Here is a 20,522-nt window from a genome sequence, read left to right on the forward strand (position 1 = left end):
AACGATCACAGGAAATCATGAATTTAAACACATGGGCTATTTGCATTGACAGAAGATGTTACCTTAAGTGACAAATTTGCTAATTTTTTTTGACGTTAGCCCAAAGCTGCTGGGCCTTTCTCTGGCCTTCTCTCCACTTGGGCAGAGCTGACCAGGTTCTCTTTGTTTCCCCTGCTGTCCTTTCTACTCTGCCATCATCCGGCACCTCCCCTCTTCCTGCTGCCTATGTGCTCTGCTCCTGAGACCTCCCAGGTGGCCTGGAGGGAGAGTTTTACACCCCTGCCTCCCTGACACCTAGCACAACGCCAAGGTTGGATTAGATGCTTGACACTTTTAAAAAAATCAATGGTACATTGTGAAGCCAGTGGGACCCTATTTAAGAAGAATTTAATGCTGGCTTTGTAAAGAAGTATTTCCTTTGACTCAAATATTTATGTGAGACTCCAGTAGAAAATGAGACCAAAGTAAAGAACGGTGAAAGAATTGGATCTTCTCACTGTTTTTTAAGAATCAAATAAGATATGAACCTGCAAATACTTTAACAGTCAAATGCTAAATAAATATAAGGCAGCGTTATGTTTGCAAGCCATACAGGTGTGTCGCATAAGGTAATATATGAGATTACACCATCTGAAGAAAAGCGCACTTACGAACTCTCCATCTTTGCCTCCAAAATCCAAATACAGCATCCTGATTCCATCATCTGAAGACATTTTCAGCTTTTCATAAGGAGACTGTATGATTGTCTTGGGAAAGGCACCCTCCTGTGGCTCAGTGGTAAGAGAAAATCCATTCTCATAATGTATGGTCAAACGGCACTCCTGGTTTTTGTAGGTGCAAGCTGAAAGAGACAGACAGACAGACAGACAGACAGGATGAACAACAGAAGTCAATCCATTGTCCCAGGCACTTAACTTTCAAGTCTCCCCAGTCCCAGAAGCCAGGCACAAATCACCTTCTAAAGTGGAAAATTAGTAATTGTTTATGAAAATATTGTCCATTGACTTTGATATTGTAATTTAACTTGCCCCATGAAACTAAGGGGAATAAATGGAAAGAAGTTCCTTTTGCTGGGATTTACTGAATTTTATATGTGCTCCAGCCCTCATCTGACCATCTGACAACACATTATGTAGTTAGGGTACTTGTCTTCCAATGGCCTTGTGCCACTAAGCTTGGAAAAAAACTGACATTTGATTTAGAGTAAGCTACCTCTGGATCATCATCTCACACACACACACACACACACACACACACACAATCAAGGCCATGTCTACCGCTTGGTAACATTACCAACGTTAACAAATATAACACACCTAAGAAGTCAGGAGGAAGTAGCTCAAAAATTATCTAATTTTTAATTTTAAAAAAGTCGAATAAAGCTCATTTTATAAATAGAAAGGTGTGCTTTTTAAATTTCCCTGATGATCTGATAACCTTGGGTCCTGGAAAGGCTGCTGTTGCAGAGCGACATCAGATGTGGCCCCTCCCATGAAGAATGCTGCTTCCTCCCTCTGCCCAGTGTGGCATCTAGGAATCTCCAGTGGTGTCCCCGTGGTGCCCTCTGATCCAAAGGTACAAATGAAAACCTCTTGATCAGGTCAGGGGCCAGCTTTTATCTACGGTTCCCAGTGCATTTAGGAAAAGAGACCAGAGCTTTAAGCTTATGAGCTGGACAGGGGACTGCTGCCAGAATCCAAGTTCCCATTTAGGAAGACTTGTGAACGTTTAAAACCCTGGATCAAAAAGTTCTGAAAAAGGTTATTCCGTATCAGATTGGATTTTTTGCCTCACAAAACACCACGTTTAACAGACTCTGGCAAGTAAATTGCCTCAGGCCTTCATATGCATCTGAAAACTCTTTAGGGAAACCAGGCCATTTTCTTTGCTGGGGACAGGTTCTGAGGAGAAGAGTAAGGGCACTACTGATTACTCTGTACCATCCTTAGCTCAGCTCAGCTCTATAAACCAAACTTAATTTCACCTTTCCACAAACTTCTGAAGCACGATCATAGCTTAATATTATAGGAGAAAAAAGCAAAGCTCAAAGAGATGCACATGTCACAACCCAGGTGGTTTAGATTTCAAAATTCACGTTCTTTCTACCATGTGCCATGTATCTTTCTCATACTCTGGTACTAAGGATATGGAGGGACGGAGGGAGGGACCTTGGCAAGAGTCTCTCAGAGTCAAACAGTGGGGTGGGGGAGGCCTTTAGAGTTGGGGGAAGAAACAGGGGTCTCTATCTGCTCATAGAATGAGGTTGCTTTTAATTGAAGCTCTGGTTAAAACATACACCCCTTCCTTGAGTCTTTCTGGGCAGAGCCCTTTGTTAAATCTTCAGTTCTCCTCTTAGAAGGGCCCTAGACTTCTACCCTTCCAGTCCAAGGATGACCAAGGACAGTGGCATAGACGTAGTTATGGCTTCCCATCTTAAATCCTTGTTTTTGACACACTTCACCTCTACTGCAGAATAGGTGGGCGAATGGGCTCTAAACATTTTTTTTCCTTCCTCCATATTTGAATTTTAAAGCTATGCCATCAGATATTGTGAATTAACCGATCGCAATTACTTTTAATTCTAGTTGACCTCAAATGGTATTCGTGGCCTTTAATATAATGGAATCGGTTATCTGAAGATGTTCTCAGTCTACACAGGATAAACCGAACACATTATCAAGTTAATTGAAGCTCTGATTAAAACATAAGCCCTTTCCCCAACTCTCTGGAGGCATCTTTTAATTTGTAACTGAGTTGCACCTTTGGTCATCTCCATAATTTCTTTTCTCCCACCACCCATCTAGCTTAGTTCATACAATTCTTTGTTACTCTCCTGTGGCTGGACTATCCAGAGCTTCATTATTTTCCTGTTGAAGTAGAATTCAGTTTATTGAGAGAGAAAGATTTTACAAAATTTGTGGAATGTAAACTAAACCAAATCCTTTTGGCCATCTCCATTCTATCCTAGAACACTCTTGAATTTGCTGTAAAGAGTCTGTTCTTCTCTGATATTACACATATAACTTCATTAAATTTAGGTTTTTGGGTGGCTTGGGCCTTTTCTAACTCAGGCTCGAAACTCCAGTTCTTGTTGTCATACAGAATAGGCATCAAAAATAAAAGCTTCAGTGATACTCCAAAAAGTTTTTCAACAATGATGGAAAATACCTGGGGGCACTGATTAATTTCAGGATAATTTTAAAAAGACATTGGGAATCTTGGAGATACTGCAGCAGAATGCTACAAAACATCTAGTCTTTCATATTTGCCTGAGTAGGGGGAATGCGGAGAAACCCTCACTACACATTGATGTCTGTCCCATCTTTTAGAATATTCCTGGGGGCCTGAGGAAGTTGCAGCCCAGTGTAGTACTGCTTGCAGAGTGGTCCATGGACCAGCAGCATCAGCACCACCTGGTATCTTATTAGGTACAAATTCCCAGCCCCCTCTCCCAGAACTGCTAATCAGTATCTCTGAAGGTGGGGTCAGCAATCTGAGGCTTTTCGGAGTAAAACTAAAAAACAATAGCATTATAGACACGGTTAACTATATATTGTGCTGGCTGATGAAAACCACTGGAATCCACCTTAACAAACGTAAAAGATTTTACAACATGTAGTCTGTTAATTAATGTAGCTTAGATTCATATAACTTTTCCAGTCTCTTATTTTGCCTTTGCCCAATTAAAAAATTAAATTCTCTATATCTCTATATTTACATATGTATGTATTTATATCTATCACCTGTCTATCCTCTATCTGTCTATTTGTATGATTTGGAGAGTGGCATGAGAATTATTTATCACAGCAACCTGGACAGAATTGTTATTTTTTGACCACTGGTTTAACAGTGAGAAGTTCCGTCTCTGAAGACACTATAGTGAATAAAGAATGCACTTTAGAGGTAAGTTCAGCTCTGTCCTTTATTTGTTGTGTGATCTCAGGCAGGTTACTGAACCTTTCTTAGGAATTTGCTTCGTGATTTTTAAAGTCAGGTTGACAAAGGAATGGTGAGGATTAGATGAGAGGAGGCAATGTATTGTGACCCAGGACACGCACACACATTTGAATCAGAAGTTCTACAAAATAATATTTACACTGATATTTCTATTCCAATTAATTTCATTTTTAAAATGTTGCTCTTGCCTCAATTAATTTATTTCAGGACCCTGTAGGGGAGGAAGACATTTCCTCTACCTGCTCTGGGTTCTTCTGGCCAGAGAACAAATTAAATTCACATGAGACAGAATAACAGGAGAAAATTAAACAAAGCTTTATAACATGTATACATGGGAGAGGCTCAGGCCACCTGAGCAACTCGCCAAAATGGCCGAAGTCACCACCTTAAATATCATCTTCAGCTAAAGACAAAGGAGGATGTTGGGGGTGGGAGGAGTCAGTTACAGGAGATTACCAGACAAGTGCAGTAAACAAGGGTCAGGTTATTATGCAGATTTAAGTCCTCGCCTTCTGCATTGATAAGAGTTTCTAGAGATAGGGTCATCCCTCCTTCCTGGTACAGACAGGGAGACACATTTACAGATGGAGATTTCCTTTACAATGTAAATGTCTCTTAACAAAGGGTAAGTAAACTCTGCTTTTCAGAGTTTCTTTCCTGTCTGCAGTTTTTAAAACTAACAAGCCCAAAATAATCCTCATGCCAAAGAGACATATCTCGGGGTGGCCAATTCCAGTCCCCTAAAACCCAAAAAGAATTGTTTTCGCAGTATGAAAAACACTAAGAGACATTATATACAATGCCTGGCACTTCGCAAGTACTCAACAAGCAGTACAGGATGGAAGGGTTCTTCCTTCTACACACATATCCCATTTCTACCATTGACTAGTCCGCTCTCAGAGTGCTACATGAATGTGGATCACACTCTCTGTGCACTCCTTCCATCCTGCCACTGCCACTCCCTTCATACCAGGGACAGGGGTCCCTGCTGACTCTTCCCAAGGCTTTTCCTCTAGATGCCTTTGTTCCTGCTCTTTTTCACAGCCTGGTTCTCCTGTTTTCTGATCAACTCTGTGAGCTACCTAATCCATTTCCAATAATTTTATTCTGTGATAAATTTCTATTGTTTCCAACAAGAACTCTACTAGTTTGTGCCTCAAAGTTCACTCCTCTAGGAAGCCACCCCTGGGTTATTGGTAGGAAAATGACATCTGAGTATCCAAGTTACCAACTTTTCTTGACTGAAGATGGGGTAAGGCTTTTCACAATCAAAACCTTGGGTTCCATTTTAGTAAAAAGTGCTCTAATTTAGAGGAATTTAAATTTACCCCTGGAATTTTTGTTTTTTTTTAAAGAGCTTATTTAACACAGTGTTTAGTACATAGCTAGCACTCTTTTTTTTTTTTTAAAGATTGGCACCTGAGCTAACAACTGTTGCCAATCTTTTTTGTTTTCTTTCTGCTTTATCTCCCCAAATCCCCCTAGGTACGTAGTTGTATATCTTAGTTGCAGGTCCTTCTAGTTGTGGCATGTGGGACGCCACCTCAATGTGGCCTGACGAGCAGTGCCATGTCTGCGCCCAGGATCCGAACCAGCGAAACCCTTGGCCACCGCAGCGGAGTGCACGAACCTAACCACTTGGGCATGGGGCTGGCCCCGTACCCCTGGAATTTTAAGTGCCCCACAAGGACAGTAATGGAAAAGACTTTGAGGCCAGGGTGGAGTTGAGGGTGCTTTCCTCCTGTAAGAGTGTGACATCGGTGGCTCATGGCCAGCAGTGCTCACCTGTGGTGATTTCAGAAATGAGTTCAGCTGAGTTGTGGCAACCCTGTACTATGCTCCGTGTCCAATGGGAGAGGTCTCTGCTGATCTCGGCCCTGAAGAGATGTGTTTCGATCCCCTGCCTGGTACCAGTTCGAGTTGCAAAGGACAGATCCACACCAGCCTGGGGCGATCCTTTCCCTGGACCTGAATGGACCAGCCTATTGAGAGAGAGAGAGGAAAAGAAAGAGACAGAGAGAGAGAGAGAGAGAAAGAGAGGTATCAATCATCAAAATGGAAACTACTTCATTCACCTGACACGTCACTTGGTTAAAGGCTCCAAAGTGGTGATTTGCTCTCATTTTTCTAATCGGGAACCAAAGGATCCACGATGCCCTGATGTTCACCATGGTTTCCTGCCATCTCCTCACCCAGTTCCTCTCTGATAGTAGAATGAGATTAAGACACTGCCCAAGAACTGAGCATCTGGTTGAATATGCAGGGGAGTTGAGTAATATGACTTTAACTATAGTTAGACAAATTCAGCTACACTCATTCAGCCAAAAAGAAAGAGAATTAAGTAAACAAAGGAGAGATCATTTTAAATAGTGTGGGAAAAGTCCCCCAACATTCCATTTGTGGCCATATATATGTCCCAGTGTGAACATGAGCTGGGAAAGGGAATCAATCATTTCCTAGGTTAGATGTAGTTCCCCTGTGTTTGTTGTAGTTTGGAGCATCTGGCTGCATGGAATGTGCTTCTGGGTTTGCATTTTTCATGCATTCAGCCTCCAAAGGCAAGCAAACAACCATGGGATGCAACTGAAGAAGAGCAATCTGTATGACTGTGTTAAAGCTTGAGAAGGAACTCGGGATGCTGGACTTCTTGACAAATGGAAGAGAACTGCACTTTATGGGAGATTTAAGGGATTTTCGAGAGTTATTTTACCACACAGGATTTTCACACTGACTTTAGGACTGACGCTCAGCATAAAATGTGACTCTCATAGTAAATATTTTCTGGAAGACCAGACTTAAACTAGGAGGCATCAAAGTCTCCGAGTGCTACTTACTGAGTAGGCTCCCACTTCTCACTTGCTCCTTTATACACTGGGATCTCTCCTGCTCTCTCCTACTCCTCAGTATCTCAATCTCCTTTTGGGAGAGACCATAACGTCAATAATTTGCAGGGTAGCATGAATATAATTTGGTTAATGTTACTTCTCTCCAGGGTCTTTGCATTTTCAGCCTTATCTTTTAACACAGAAAGAAACTCTACCATGTGCTACAGAAATTCCAGGTGTCTATTTACTTGGTGGATGGGAGAGTTATTTTCTTAGGCAAAGCGCTTATTAGCTCTAGATTAAAAGCCGTATAAAGGAAATCCAAAAGCTTCTTTTCTCTTGTAAGCTTAAATATTATAGAACAAAATGATCAGTGCAATAAAACATATTGTAGCCTGTTGAGTTTCTAGCAACAAGCTTGTTGTATAACTCTGAGGAGCGTTTTTTTTACTGACAAAGTTGGAGTTAGTGGTTTGCAATGCCAAGTTGGAGAAAAAGGTTCACTGAAAAACCTTTTGGTTGTAAAATTCTTTGAAGATAGACAAGTTCCCAGGAAATAACAAATGTTGGCAAGAATGTGGAGAAAAGGGAACCCTTGTGCACTGCTGGTGGGAATGTAAATTGGCACAGCCATTATGGAAAACAGCATGGAGGTTCCTCAAAAAATTAAAATTAGAACTATCATATGATCCAGCAATCCCACTTCTGGGAATACATCCAAAGGAAGCAAAATCAATATCTCCAAGAGATATCTGCATTCCCATCTTCATTGCAGCATCATTCACAAGAGCTAAGATATGGAAAACACCTAAGTATCTGTTGATGGATAAATGGATAAAGACAATGTGATATATATACACAATGGGATATTATTCAGCCTTTAAAATTAAGGAAATCCTGCCATTTGTGAGAACTTGGATGAACCTGGGGGGCACTATGCTAACTGAAATAAACCAGACAGAGAAAGACAAGTGCTGTATGGTATCATTTGTATGTGGAATCTAAAAGAAAAGTTGAACTCATAGAAACAGAGTAGAAGGATGGTAATCAGGGTATGGGGGGTGGGCAAAGTGGGGAGACATTGGTCAAAGGGCACAAACTTTTAGTTATAAGATGGATAAGTTCTGAGGATCTAACACAGAGCATGGTGATGGCAGTTAACAACACTGTTGTGTATACTTGAAATTTGCTAACAGAGTAGATCTTAAGTGTTCTCACCAAAAAAAACCAAAAAGGTAACCATGTGAAGTGAAAAATGTGTTAATTAACTTGATTGTGGTAAGCATTTCACATGTATATCAAATCATCATATTGTATGCTTTAAATATATATAATGTCATTTGGCAATTATGCCTCAAGAAAAGAAATAATAAAACGTAGAGAAGGTCCATGAATCTCATTGAGAGGAGAATCTAGGACAGCATGAAGGGAAGAGTCGGTTGACATGGGCACCCACAGGCAGGGCCGTAACACCTAGAGACGAGTCCCATTCGAGAGGAGGACATTTTGTAATGAGATGCGAACAAGAGTGACTGAGAAGCTGCTGGAGGTTTCAAAATCTACATGACAGTAAAAAAAACAGAAAGTATTTCTCAAAAGCCCAACATAGGTTTTAAAGGGTTTTAAGCTCAGGTAAAAATTCATCAAGAAAAGGTCTGTGTAAATAGCATGAATTTATATGGTGTTTTCTTAAGTGCTCAGAAGTGTTTTTAATTCTCAAAGTTTACCTTTTAGTTGCTTTAAGGAATATAACTTAGTGGTTAAGTTCTCTTGCTCCACTTCTGGAGCCTGGGGTTTAGGGGTTCAGATCCTGGGTGTGGACGTACACACCACTCATCAAGCCTTACTGTGGCAGCATCCCACATACAAAATAGAGGAAGACTGGCACAGATGTTAGCTCAGCAACACTCCTTCCTCAAGTGAAAAAAAACAAGGAAGATCGGTAATGGATGTTAGCTCAGGGCCAATCTTCCTCACACACACACAAAATATACACATATATATCTAGCTCTTTCTTTTTAAAATCTTGAAGTCTCTATCAGTTTGGCACTTCTGGCAGGCTGCATGGTAAACTGAAATGAGATACAGTTTTGGGAGGCATAAAAACCTTCATTAGATCCCCATTCTGCCATCTGTTAAATGTTCTAAAAATTACTACCTCATAAGGTAGCATTGTGAAGATCAAATGAAATAATCTATGTGCTGTATGTAGTACAGAACCTAGCATATTGATTATATTCAATAAGTATTGTTTCCATCCCTTGCCCATACTCTCAGTTTTCTTATTTTGAAAATATAATTCCTGCCTCACATGATTAGGATTAAATATAATAAAATACATAATGCACTTAATCCAGTATTCAGTGCCTCATAGTAAGCATTCAATAAAAATTAGCTCCCTGATGCCTTCTCTGGCCTAATGTGTTCTCACTTTCTATCCCCTAAATTTCCATCCAGGGGATATCAACCCTGTCACAATTCAGGGCCAGTGTAAATGTGGCATAGAGGCACAACTGAAATGAGAAAAAGATATACCACTCTCACGGAAAATGTTTTTCTGTGAATTTCCTATCAATATTTGTTTTTCTCCAGAGAGACTATAAAATTGAAGCCGATAATAACTAGAAAACGCAATTCATTAGAAAATTCACATTTGGTAGAACTGGGTTTGAGGAATGAAATTACCAACAGAATATAACACGGTAAGAGAAAGCCCTGTATCTAGCTGACCAACATCACGCACCGGAAGTCCCTGACGGGGAAACTCAGTGTGTCATAGGAAGTAATGATGAAAAAAGAACCTTTGTAGGGAGGACTACTCATATTCTCTGTTATTTGTCTCATCACCAAATTCTCATTGATTGAAAAGAAAAGGGAAGAGGAAAAATTGACTTTTCAACTAAACAAGTGTGAATTATCTAATATTTATAGTAAAAAACAAGTTGATTTGCCATCTGACAAATAGCAGGCATGCTGAATTATGTGCTTTTTTGAATACACCAGGATTGGTTAATGAAACATACAGAACTGTATGAAAACTCTGAGATAAAGCAAATTGTCTTTTCCGTTACCATGTGTGCACACTAGTAACAAAAGGATGCTTTTTCCGGGTTAAAATCAAGTGAACTTTATCAGATATTCACATGATGCATACGAGTACACATCCGCAGACCTTGAAAATTATTTTATAAATACCCATGTAGGTATGGGGAAATGAATATATATCTTTTGAAAATTTCTAGATACGCAATTCAACTATGCAAAAGAAAAGCTTGGAGACGTATCCATTAAAATGCCAAGCAACTTTATGGGTGATTTCACTTCTTCTTATGTTTTTTTAAATTCTTAAAATTTTCTGTAAGCAACATATACGACACAGTTTAAAGATTAGCTTTAAAAGGCTATGAGGTGAAATGAACCCAAATCTTTCACTTTAATTCTTAGAGTCAGGATTCCCATTGCACTGAAAAATACATGCATTCTGACTCAGTGTGGTATACAGGGATTGTTCGTTGTTTGTTTCACGTTAGTGGCATTTCAGTGTTGGAAGACTAGGTGAGTTCATCTATGTCCTCTTGCATTTGTTTGTGTCTGGGTTATTCTAAATTGTCCATGTCTAGCTCCCAAGACCTAGCACCTGCAGGCTGTGCCTATGGAATAGCCTTTCTCAGAATGAAGTTAACTGATCCACATGGGATGAAACCTACACCTGTGGCCTCATTAATCCCTTACATGAACAAACTGGCCTCCAGCAAATGAGGCAGGAGAGATGCTGAGACCTGCCGGTTGAAACTACAGGATCCTTTTGGATTCAGGGGTGTTCTCAGGGGACTTAGAGGGGCTTTCTGCCCTGTCCGGGTCTCTTCTCCCCTCCTTCCACCTAACTACCAAAAATCACTCACTAAGTCATTTATTCATTCAATCAATCAATAAAGATTTTGCCATTCTCCAACTCATACATCCCATGATATTCATGGAGGACTGTTATAGACTGAGTTGTGTCCTCCTAAAATTTGCACGTTGAAGTCCTAACCCCCAATGTGACTGTACTTGGAAATAGGGCTTATAAGGAGGTGAGAAAGATTAAGCGAGATAATAAGGGTTGGGCCTTAACCAATAATTGGTGTCCTTATAAGATAAAGAAAAGATTTCAGAGATCTCTCTCCCTCCATGCACACAGAGAAAAGGCCATGTGAGAACAGAGCAAGAAGGCAGCTGTCTGTAAGCCAGGAAGAAAATCCTTATCAGAAACCAACTCTCACAGCACCTGATCTTGAACTTTTAGCCTCCAGAACTGTGAGAAGATTAATCTCTGTTGTTTAAGTCACCCAGCCTGTGGTTTTTGTTATGGCAGCCCTAGGAGACTAATAAAAGTACCTACTCTGTGCAGACTCAAGACTAGGAATAGTGTGAGCAGAACAGACATGGCCCAAGCCTTGAGGAGATATAGCTCAAGAGAAGAAATACTCTCTTCCCTCCTAATTCCCACAGCCTCTTAACTCCAGATTCAGCTCCAGTTCTTCAGAGACTTATTCCCAGAATACAGAAGAGAGTCAGAACCAGCCTCTGGTAGATGACAAGCGGAGGATATGAGCCAGGGGTGGGTGGATGCGTGGAGAATCATTCCTCCTCATTGGGGGGACCCAATTAGTAAGAAGATCTTCCTCTAGAGGGTGTCTGAACCTCCAGGAAAAGCAGGTCTGTCACAAGAATGGAGAGCAGTGGATTCTGGTACAAGAACAAAGAAGGACCTCACATTTATCAACATATTTGTTGCTTCATTCCTATTAAGATGTTGAAAATAATAAAGTTCCTTTGTTTTTTATATCACCCCCAACTAACTGCTTTTGATTGTCAATAGCAATAAGCTGGAGATGATACATAGACATGTGGACATTCACCACTATGCCATCTTGAGGAGACCAGAGATTTGGTTGTTCTATAAATTATGACATTGCAAAGATGAGACAAGGCCACTGGACAAGATAAGAGCAAGATCCTTTCTCTTACCTCTTTTTGTTATGTGAGCTGCCACGGTGATAGGCGTGGAACTACTAGGAAGAGATAGAGAAAAACAGTGGAATGGTTACATTCATAAATGCTCTGTGAAATTTTTCTCTTGAGATGAATTTGTATTGGCACATTTCTGACTCCAAGCCAATAAAACAATTTAGGATATTGTATTGTCCAATAGTTTGCTCACTGAGCATCTCCACTCAGAGGGCTCACAGACCCCCTAGACTCAACATAAGCTAAAGCAGAAGGTCCTTAAGATCTTAAGAATCCAAAACCTGGGTTCTCAGCTAAGTAACACCAGGATCCACAAGGGTCATGTCCACTGCAAAGAATAGGAAGTTTGCACTGAGAGTCAAAACACTATTCAAAAGAAATAGTCATTTAAATGTGGGACTGAGGGTCCAAATGAGGAAAGGTTTCCTAACAATGCCAGAGACAACATGAGTTGCTATCTTTAGATGTCTGTGGTGCAAGAAGATAAGGAAGATGTAGCTTTGCATCTTCAGGCTAACAGTGATATTGATGGATGGCTGAGAGAAAATATAACTTGCAGGTTCTTGCTTTATTGCTTTATGAAAAGAATGGTTTTGCAATTTGAGCCTGAGGAAGGTGCAGTGGAAGCCCAGAAGGGAGTGGCCTTTGGAAGTGGGCACCCTGCTGCCTCAAATGAACTCAGGTCCTTGCCGGGAAGATTACATACAAAGGTCCTGGAAAGACTTAAACACTACGAAAGTGAAATGCTGAGGGAATCTTTGGGAAATCAGGGAGAACAAGCAGGATGTTGAAAGACTGGAAAAGTGGAAATTATATCCTGATTTTCAAAACATGGAATAAAGTAGATTCTGTGAACCTGTTTCCAGGCAAGATTCTAGAATGGATTTTTCAAGTACTCATTTTTTTTCTTTGGAAAAAAGGAAACAGTAGTTCATGAGGGTCTATGTGGCTTTCTTACATCCAACTGTTTCAGTCAGAAACAAGATTGCAGGGCCAGCCCCATGGCTGAGTGGTTAAGTTCACACGCTCCACTTCAGCAGCCCAGGGTTTTCACCTGTTTGGATCCTGAGCGTGGACATGGCACCGCTCATCAAGCCATGCTGAGGTGGTGTCCTGCATGCCACAACTAGAAGGACCCACAACTAAAATATACAGCTATGTACTGGGGGGCTTTGGGGAGAAAAAAAAAATAGATTGGCAACAGATGTTATTCCAGGTGCCAAGCTTAAAAAAAAAAGAAACAAGATTGCTAGAAAAGTAATAGATAAAGTGAATATTCAGAAAGAGCATATTGACCAAGTTTCCTTCAATATTCATTTGGACTTAAAAGGAATAAGTATTGGGGACAAAGCTTATCAGTAAGATGAGTGTTTTGCTAAGTGACCATGGCTATGATGGGTCAATTTAAGCAGGGATGAAGGCAGAGCTATGGCCTCAGGCCTGTCCTGTGAAACATTTTTATCAATGACTTATGTGAAGTTGCAAAGAACATGGACATCAAATCAGTGGATGGTCCAAAACTGGGAAGAAGAAGAAACATAGAATCAGATGTAAGATTATTAAGCACTGCAGTTAGGGCCGCAAACTAACAACAACAACAAACCAGAATGGGGGAGACAGGGTATAGAAGCATCACTGGAAATTTAATTGATGGGTGACCCAAGCCAGAGCTACCAACAGCACGAACGTGAACTTAAACTGCATTAATGGAATGGAAGCAAGTCATGGTCCTGTGTTCCCCTGCACTGATCAGATCACACCTGAAATACAGCATTCAGTCCCAGGCATGAAGCTTTAAGAGAGGACTTCTTAATCTTTTCATGCCATGAATCCCTTCGGCAGTCTAAGGAAGCCTCCGGACCCTTACTCTGAATAATGTGTGTAAATTCACAAAGTAAATAAATTACAAAGGAAAGCAGTGATACTGAAATACAGTTCCATACAAATTTGATGTTAGAAGACAATAAACAAAACAGCAAAGCACCTAAAACTATTTCATGAAGAGTACGTTTGGGGATACTTTGTCTGGAAAAGAGAAGACTTTGTGTGAAGAATGGGAAGGAGGAAGGAGGAAAGCATAAATGCCTGCAATATCTGTGGAAGTGTTCAAGCATAGACTGGCCAGTGACTTTCCAGAGATGGCAGGGAGAGTTCTCCCCTTGAGAGTCTATGGTTTGATCAAAGCCATCCCTGCACCTTGGCTTATCCAGGGAGAACCATACTTGGAGCAGATTATTTGCTTCTTGGGATCTAAGGTGAGGTAGGAGCCCTTCCAGCAAAGCCGAGACTGCCTAAGCTGGCAGCCAGCAGGTGTTCTTGGGAGCCCACTCTGTAAGTTTTGTAGCTCATGTGTCAAAGTTGACAGCTCCTGGGCAAGAAGATGTTGGGGGAAACAAACTTGCCATTGACCACGTTGCGATCTCTGGGAGCTTGAGACCAAGATCTCCTTGAGGTAGGCAGCCCTTCTCTGGACTCACACACATCATCACTTTATCCCACTGTTTTAAGATTACCACCTCATCTGACCTTTATGTCCTTCAGGGGAGGAGTCTTGTCCCATGTCTCATTGATTCCATGGTGTCTAGCACTCTCCCTGACATGTGACAGGTGTTTGATATATGTTGGCTGAATAAGTACACGAATGCAAGTTTTGCAAACCATTCTTAAAATGTGAGTTCAATTTTGCAAAGGAAAGTACACACACACACACACACACAATACACACAGATAATTGACATTTTCTGAAATGCTTTGAAATTTGGGGCCAGCGAAAAGGCCTCCAAATTGGCTTCTGATTTACACACATTTGGGAACACATTACCGTAGTCAGATTCTGGACACTAAGTTCCAAGTAAATGTCAGTTGGACATTAAGATTTTAAAAGTCATCATTTGGAGATTTGAAAAGGTAGGGCTAAGCATAGAATATGTCTGCCTGAGATTTTCCCATTCTGCCAGGAACAGCTTTTTACATTCCGCTGAAGATTCTTCCCAAAGATCTTTCCTGACCTGCAGTCTTGGAGGGGGGCGGGGGGACTCTGAAATAGCTATTATTTATCTTTCAATTATTTTACATTTTTAAGCTATTTGTGTACCCTTAAAAATATGACCATCTGTCTCTTCTCTGCGGCAGGGACTAAACTATAGCAATCAAGAAAATGCTGTCTCCCAAGAGAAGACAAGTTTCTTAACCAGCCAGAAAAATATACTGGCACCCTGGGACAGGCTTCCAATCTGCAATTCACAGCCAATTTCTAAGTTTTATCTGAAACTGTTTGAGAAGCCCAAGGACATGCTTTGTTCCCTGGGTTACAAAATTCAGATACACATTCCCATGGTTGGAAGCAAGGCCACAAACCCCAGCAAAATTTTACATTTCCTATCAGCCAGGGGTGTGACGAAGTGAAGAAATGAATAGAACCATATAATATTAGACAGTGGGGCAAGAGAGGGAAGCCATAGATAGGAGGGAATGGAGCAGAGAGCCAGACACCCCAACTTGGCTACTTGTCAACTGTGTGACCTTGGCAAGTTTCTTAAACTCTCCGTGTCTCAGATTGCTCAAATGCAACCTGGAAATAACAATATGCCTACCTCACGGTGTTGCTGTGAGGATGAAATGAGTTATATGAATACTGCATGAAACAGCGCCAAGCACAGAATATATAATAATAGCTATTATTGTCATTAGTTTGATCAGGGTAGGACTTTTTATTTGATTATTCCCTTCTGTACGCCTAGCACCTAGAACAATTCCAGGCATATAGCAGGCACTCAGTAAATGCTTGTTAAATGAACGACTAAATGAATAGCTAGACTAGAAGGAGGACTGTTTTCCAGGAAGTTTGTGATTCATGACTGCTATAAGGTGCTATGATTTCTCTTCCACCCTCAGTCCCTCAACCACACAAAACAGTAGCTAACACGAAATTCAAAGAACTTAGGTTTACATCCACTAAATGCTAATTTCCAGATTAATTCAGCCCTGAGAAATAGTGATCTTGAAGGGTACCTGGGGTGAGAGGTTCTATGAAATTAGCCTAACATCCATTTCCTGTTTCTTCTTTCAAATCCATCTTTAGCAACTAGTGTTTTTAGTAGTGACTTGGTTGGTTTAGAGAGTCAGAGCTACCTTTTTCGTCTGAGAGTAGAAGGTTACCATTTTATCAAAAAAGTGAAAGTCATCAAGATTTCACATTATGGATCCAGTGTACATTTAAGGAATTGTATATAAATGGGTCCCTAACCCAGATAAAAAGAAAGGATGAAATGTGTTAAAATTACTTCAAATGCCCAAAGTGGTGGATTCCATGAGGCTCAGTGTAACGGTGTGATAAGCCCAATTTCAGGTCAAATTCTTTGTCCAAGACTTGGGGGAATTGGCAGTAGAAATACTCATTCCTGCAGGAGGCCAGGCCAAATGTTTCTCTACCCATAACTGAGGTGCTAGGCTGAGTATTGTTCCTAGATCCTCAGATATGCCCCTTTGCTTGATTGGTTAGGAGAAAAACAAAAACAAAAAACCTGTCTCACAAGGGATGCTTATACACTAATTTAATTCTGGATAGATGTTAGAAAATGTTATATAAAATGTTCCATACAAAAACATTATATTAATGTCCTTAATTAAAACAAAAAACAGTTGCAGCACACAGATTCAGCCAAATTAGTAAAATTACACATTAGGTGACTGGGTTGCTAAGAAATATTACATCCTTATTTTACTTAATTGCTGTAATTAGCATCTCCCAGCATATGCCACAATGCAAGCCACAAAAAAGAAGGAAAAAGCAACTGGTCAGATCTCTTGAATGGTTCTGGTGCTCTTGAATACTACCATCCATTGGCCACCCCTAATGAAGACCAGTCAACACACTCCGATAGGAGGGGCTGCCCAGGAACCAGCATGCTCTCTCTTAGCCAAGAAAGCTGAACAATTGCCTCATTTCTATCTTCTAAACTTCTTTTCATCTGGATGTGGTGGTGAAAGAGTTAGGCAAGGTCCCACCTATTGGAAAGCTGACATTATTGAGGGATACTGACTATAAGCAAAGAACAATTTAATATAAGAGAATGAGCAGCAAAACAGATAGGAGCCAATTCTTGACAATTCTGTGGTATTATCTGGGTGGATTTCCAGAGACTAGCGATTGTCCTCCATACCTTCTCCATGCCCTCATGACCTTTCACAGCAGCCGGCAGCAGTAATATGGAGGGAAGAAAGTAGATGCCTACTATGTGAAAGGTTACACTGATACACTATCTAATTTAGTCTCCACAAAGACTCTTTGAAAGTGGTGTTACGAGCTCCACTTTACAAACAAGGAATTCATGGTGCTGTGTGGTAAAGTAGCTGCCCGGGATCACACAGTGAGCATCCAGAATTTGAATCCAGCTCCATATGGATACAGAGTCTATACTCTTTCCATCCTACCAGGAGAAGGGGCAAACTCCAGCTCATCAACTACAGGTAGGAAGGAAATTAAAGTGAGAAAGTATAATGAATGATTCAGGTCACCCATGGGTGTGACGCATCTGTGCACTTTCCTTCTTCAGAGATGAAAAAGACTCACAACCTACATCCGTAGTCTCACCTCATGATAGCTCCATGTATGGGGAAATTTTTCCTGTTGAATTAACTGTCTTTTTCTTGTTTAGCAATCTTAGAACTCTAATTTTTATTTTATGGTTTTTTTTGAAGAAGATTAGCCCTGAGCTAACTGCTGCCAATACTCATCTTTGTGCTGAGGAAGACTGGCCCTGAGCTAATATCCATGCCCATCTTCCTCTACTTTATATGTGGGACGCCTACCACAGCATGGCTTGCCAAGTGGTACCATGTCCACACCCGGGATCTGGACCAGTGAGCCCTGGGTCGCCGAAGCGGAATGTGCGCACTTAACCACTGCGCCACTGGGCCACCCCCAGAACTCTAGTTTTTAAATATATTCTTTGAGTTTTCTGCTTGTCTCTTACATATTCCCTCATCCCATCTATGTTTTAATTAGTTCAATGTGTATCACAACGTGTATAAAATATGTATTATAAAAACTTCTCCATGTAAGGTATTGACAATTAAAATTAGTCAAGAACTTCTCCATGTACTGTAATGACAATTAAAATTACTCCTATTTTCCTGGGGAAATGAAACCATGAGTCAATAACCTGAACAATTAGCTCTGATAACCCTTGGCTTTTATCTCTCACATTGTGCACTTTTTTTCCCCCTACCATTAGCCCCTAGTACGGTGTTGGCCCCTAACAGAAGCCTATTAAAAGTTTCTTAAATTAAACTGAACACTCCTCCCCTAAGGAGGAAGCCATCAGTAGGCCACCTACCTGAGGGGTTGTTACATGTAGCATTCAGAACCAGCTTCGTGGTGTGAGTTGAGGGGTTCCAGTCTCCCCATTTCCATCTCATGCTTCCCTCTCCCCACAAACCAACCAACGACTCTTCATTAGCACACTCCTCATATCTCAATGACTTTGATTTAAGACACTACGAGTCCCTGATAAATGCAGTATTACAGGTAGGATCAAATATGTCCGATAACTTATCAGTTATTCATACATTAATTTCAATTATTTTCTCCAACCTTAACAATTGCCAACATTTATCAACTACTTACTGTGTCTCAGTCATAGGCTAAACATTCACACATACTGTTGCAATTGGTCCTATCAACACTGTATGAAGCAGAAGATACAATTGGTCCCTTCACAGAGGTGAGGAGACCTGGATTCAGAGAGATTGATATTTTGCCCAAGATCACATTGCAAGTAGAGGTCTCAGGATTTAAATTCTAGTTTGTGTGATTCTAAAGTCCATGGATTTCCTTACTCTGCTAATCTCCCACCCACCAATTCGAAGGAGCTCCCAGATTGATAAGAGGGAGGGTAGAGGCAGGCCACTAGTGTGAGCACTATGTATATGGGAACAAATGAGATGGAGGAGTGTGTAGGCAAACCCCACACTTTTCAGTTTGACAGTGTGTAGATCCTTGGGTGTGTAGATCCTTTTACGCTACCCTAGGGAACGCCCTTGGAAGATGCCCACATTCCCTAAGAGTGAGGAGGCCTCCCAGGCTCAGTGTGAAAACCACAGGCTGATTGTAATGTAATGTTTGACACATGCAATTGGCCAAACTTTCCCCGTGGAAAGCATTCCTAAAATTCCTGAGGCTGGCCTGAGGCAGCCACTACTTTTAACACTTAGAAACAGGTTAGTCCTTTAAGCACCAAAGTTGACCCAACATGTTTAGTGGAAACATTCAGTATCTTTGCCTCCCAAGTGGTATCAAAGGAGAGAAGTGCACGTTCGTTAGTTCCTCTTTTTCAGCTACTCCTAACCCTTCTCAGGCCCACAGGTCAGAGAACTGGGCTCAGAGCAGTGTCACTCTTTTTACAAGCTCTGTGCTTCCGAACTTTCGCCAACCACTGGGGCTGGGTATGCAGAATTTCTGGGTTAAACCTCCTCTAGAATTCCAGAAATATTGCGACCTTAATCTTGGCTCTCTGTAGGCCTATCTCATTTGCCAATTATGACGACACTGACAAAAAACCAACACACTTACTCCATATGGGCAAGAGTACCTTTTTTCTTTTTTAATGCTCAGCCACATCAAATAAGCTTTGGCTAAGCAAAAAATGTTTTCCCAAGGACTCATAAAAAGCTGAGGAATGAGAATAGCTGAAGTTACAACATGTTTGCAGACTTCCTGAGCGCACCACTATAAATTGCACCATCGACGCACAGAGGCGCCGTCAAAGTTCGTCAGTGGGAGAGGTGACCGCTCATAAACTTCTCTGCATGGCAGTTGACACCAAGAACATGTTGTGAGCATTTCTGGCGCCACTGCTATGAAACACAATCATATTTACAACTTCCAGAAAAATATAAATTAGATGTGCCTGGGCCTAAAAAAAAAACCTAAATAAATAAACAAATCAACTATGAAATCTCTGAGGGAGCAACTTGATTTTAGAAGAACCCAGTTTCCTACTGGCTATGGTCTCAGCCAGTTCTTCTTGTGCAAGGGGAAAAAAAAAAAGACTGTGTGACATTCTGAACAATGCTTCCCAGCACTGGTAAGGCGAAAGGAAGGAGACTGACAACTGCCCAGTCCTGCTATGTGGCATTATGCTAAATAACGCTGTATTTATATCATTGCTATGGATTCAACGCTGCCCCGCTCCCACTCGGTCAATTCCTATGTGGAAATCCTAACCCACAATTTGACTATATTTAGAGACAGGGCCAATAAGAAAGTCATTAAGGTTAAATGAGGTCATGAGGGTGTGACACTGCTCCGATGGGATTAGTCTCTATAAAAAGAGACATGGAGCTCTCCTTCTCACTCTCTCCTTGCATGCGCACAAAGAAGGCATGTGAGCACAAAGCAAGATGGTGGCCACCTACATACCAAGAAGAGAGCCCTTACCAGAAACTGGCCGTGCTGGCACCCTGGTCTTGGACTTCCAGCCTCCAGAACTGTGAGAGAATAATTCTCTATTGCTTAAGCCACCTAGTTTACGGTATTTTGCTACGGCAGCCCAAGCTGCCAAATATTGTCCTCATATTTGAATTTTCATGATCTGTCGGTAGTAGATGGCATGATCCTAGTTTTCAGATGACGAAACTGAAGATCAGACAGCAGTGGTCTGTTCAAAGTCATACAGCCTGTAAACTGGGGCTTGACTGGGCAAACTGGAGTGTGAATCCCAGTCTGTG

The 20,522-nt window shown here is 41.1% G+C and overlaps 1 protein-coding gene across 2 annotated transcripts in view; it reads right to left on the bottom strand.

Moving 5' to 3' along the window:
• SNTB1 (syntrophin beta 1) overlaps positions 1–20,522 on the bottom strand; it is a 228,187-nt gene that overhangs the window by 6,293 nt on the left and 201,372 nt on the right. For both annotated transcript variants that reach the window (XM_070630925.1, XM_070630924.1), the window contains 2 exons: positions 5,743–5,939; positions 651–841 (listed from right to left, as the gene is read on the bottom strand). In XM_070630925.1, the coding sequence (XP_070487026.1) occupies positions 651–841; positions 5,743–5,939 (388 nt within the window). The remainder of the gene's footprint in view (positions 1–650; positions 842–5,742; positions 5,940–20,522) is intronic.

The sequence above is a fragment of the Equus przewalskii genome, chromosome 8 (assembly GCF_037783145.1).
Source record: "Equus przewalskii isolate Varuska chromosome 8, EquPr2, whole genome shotgun sequence".
Classification (NCBI taxonomy): Eukaryota; Metazoa; Chordata; class Mammalia; order Perissodactyla; family Equidae; genus Equus; species Equus przewalskii.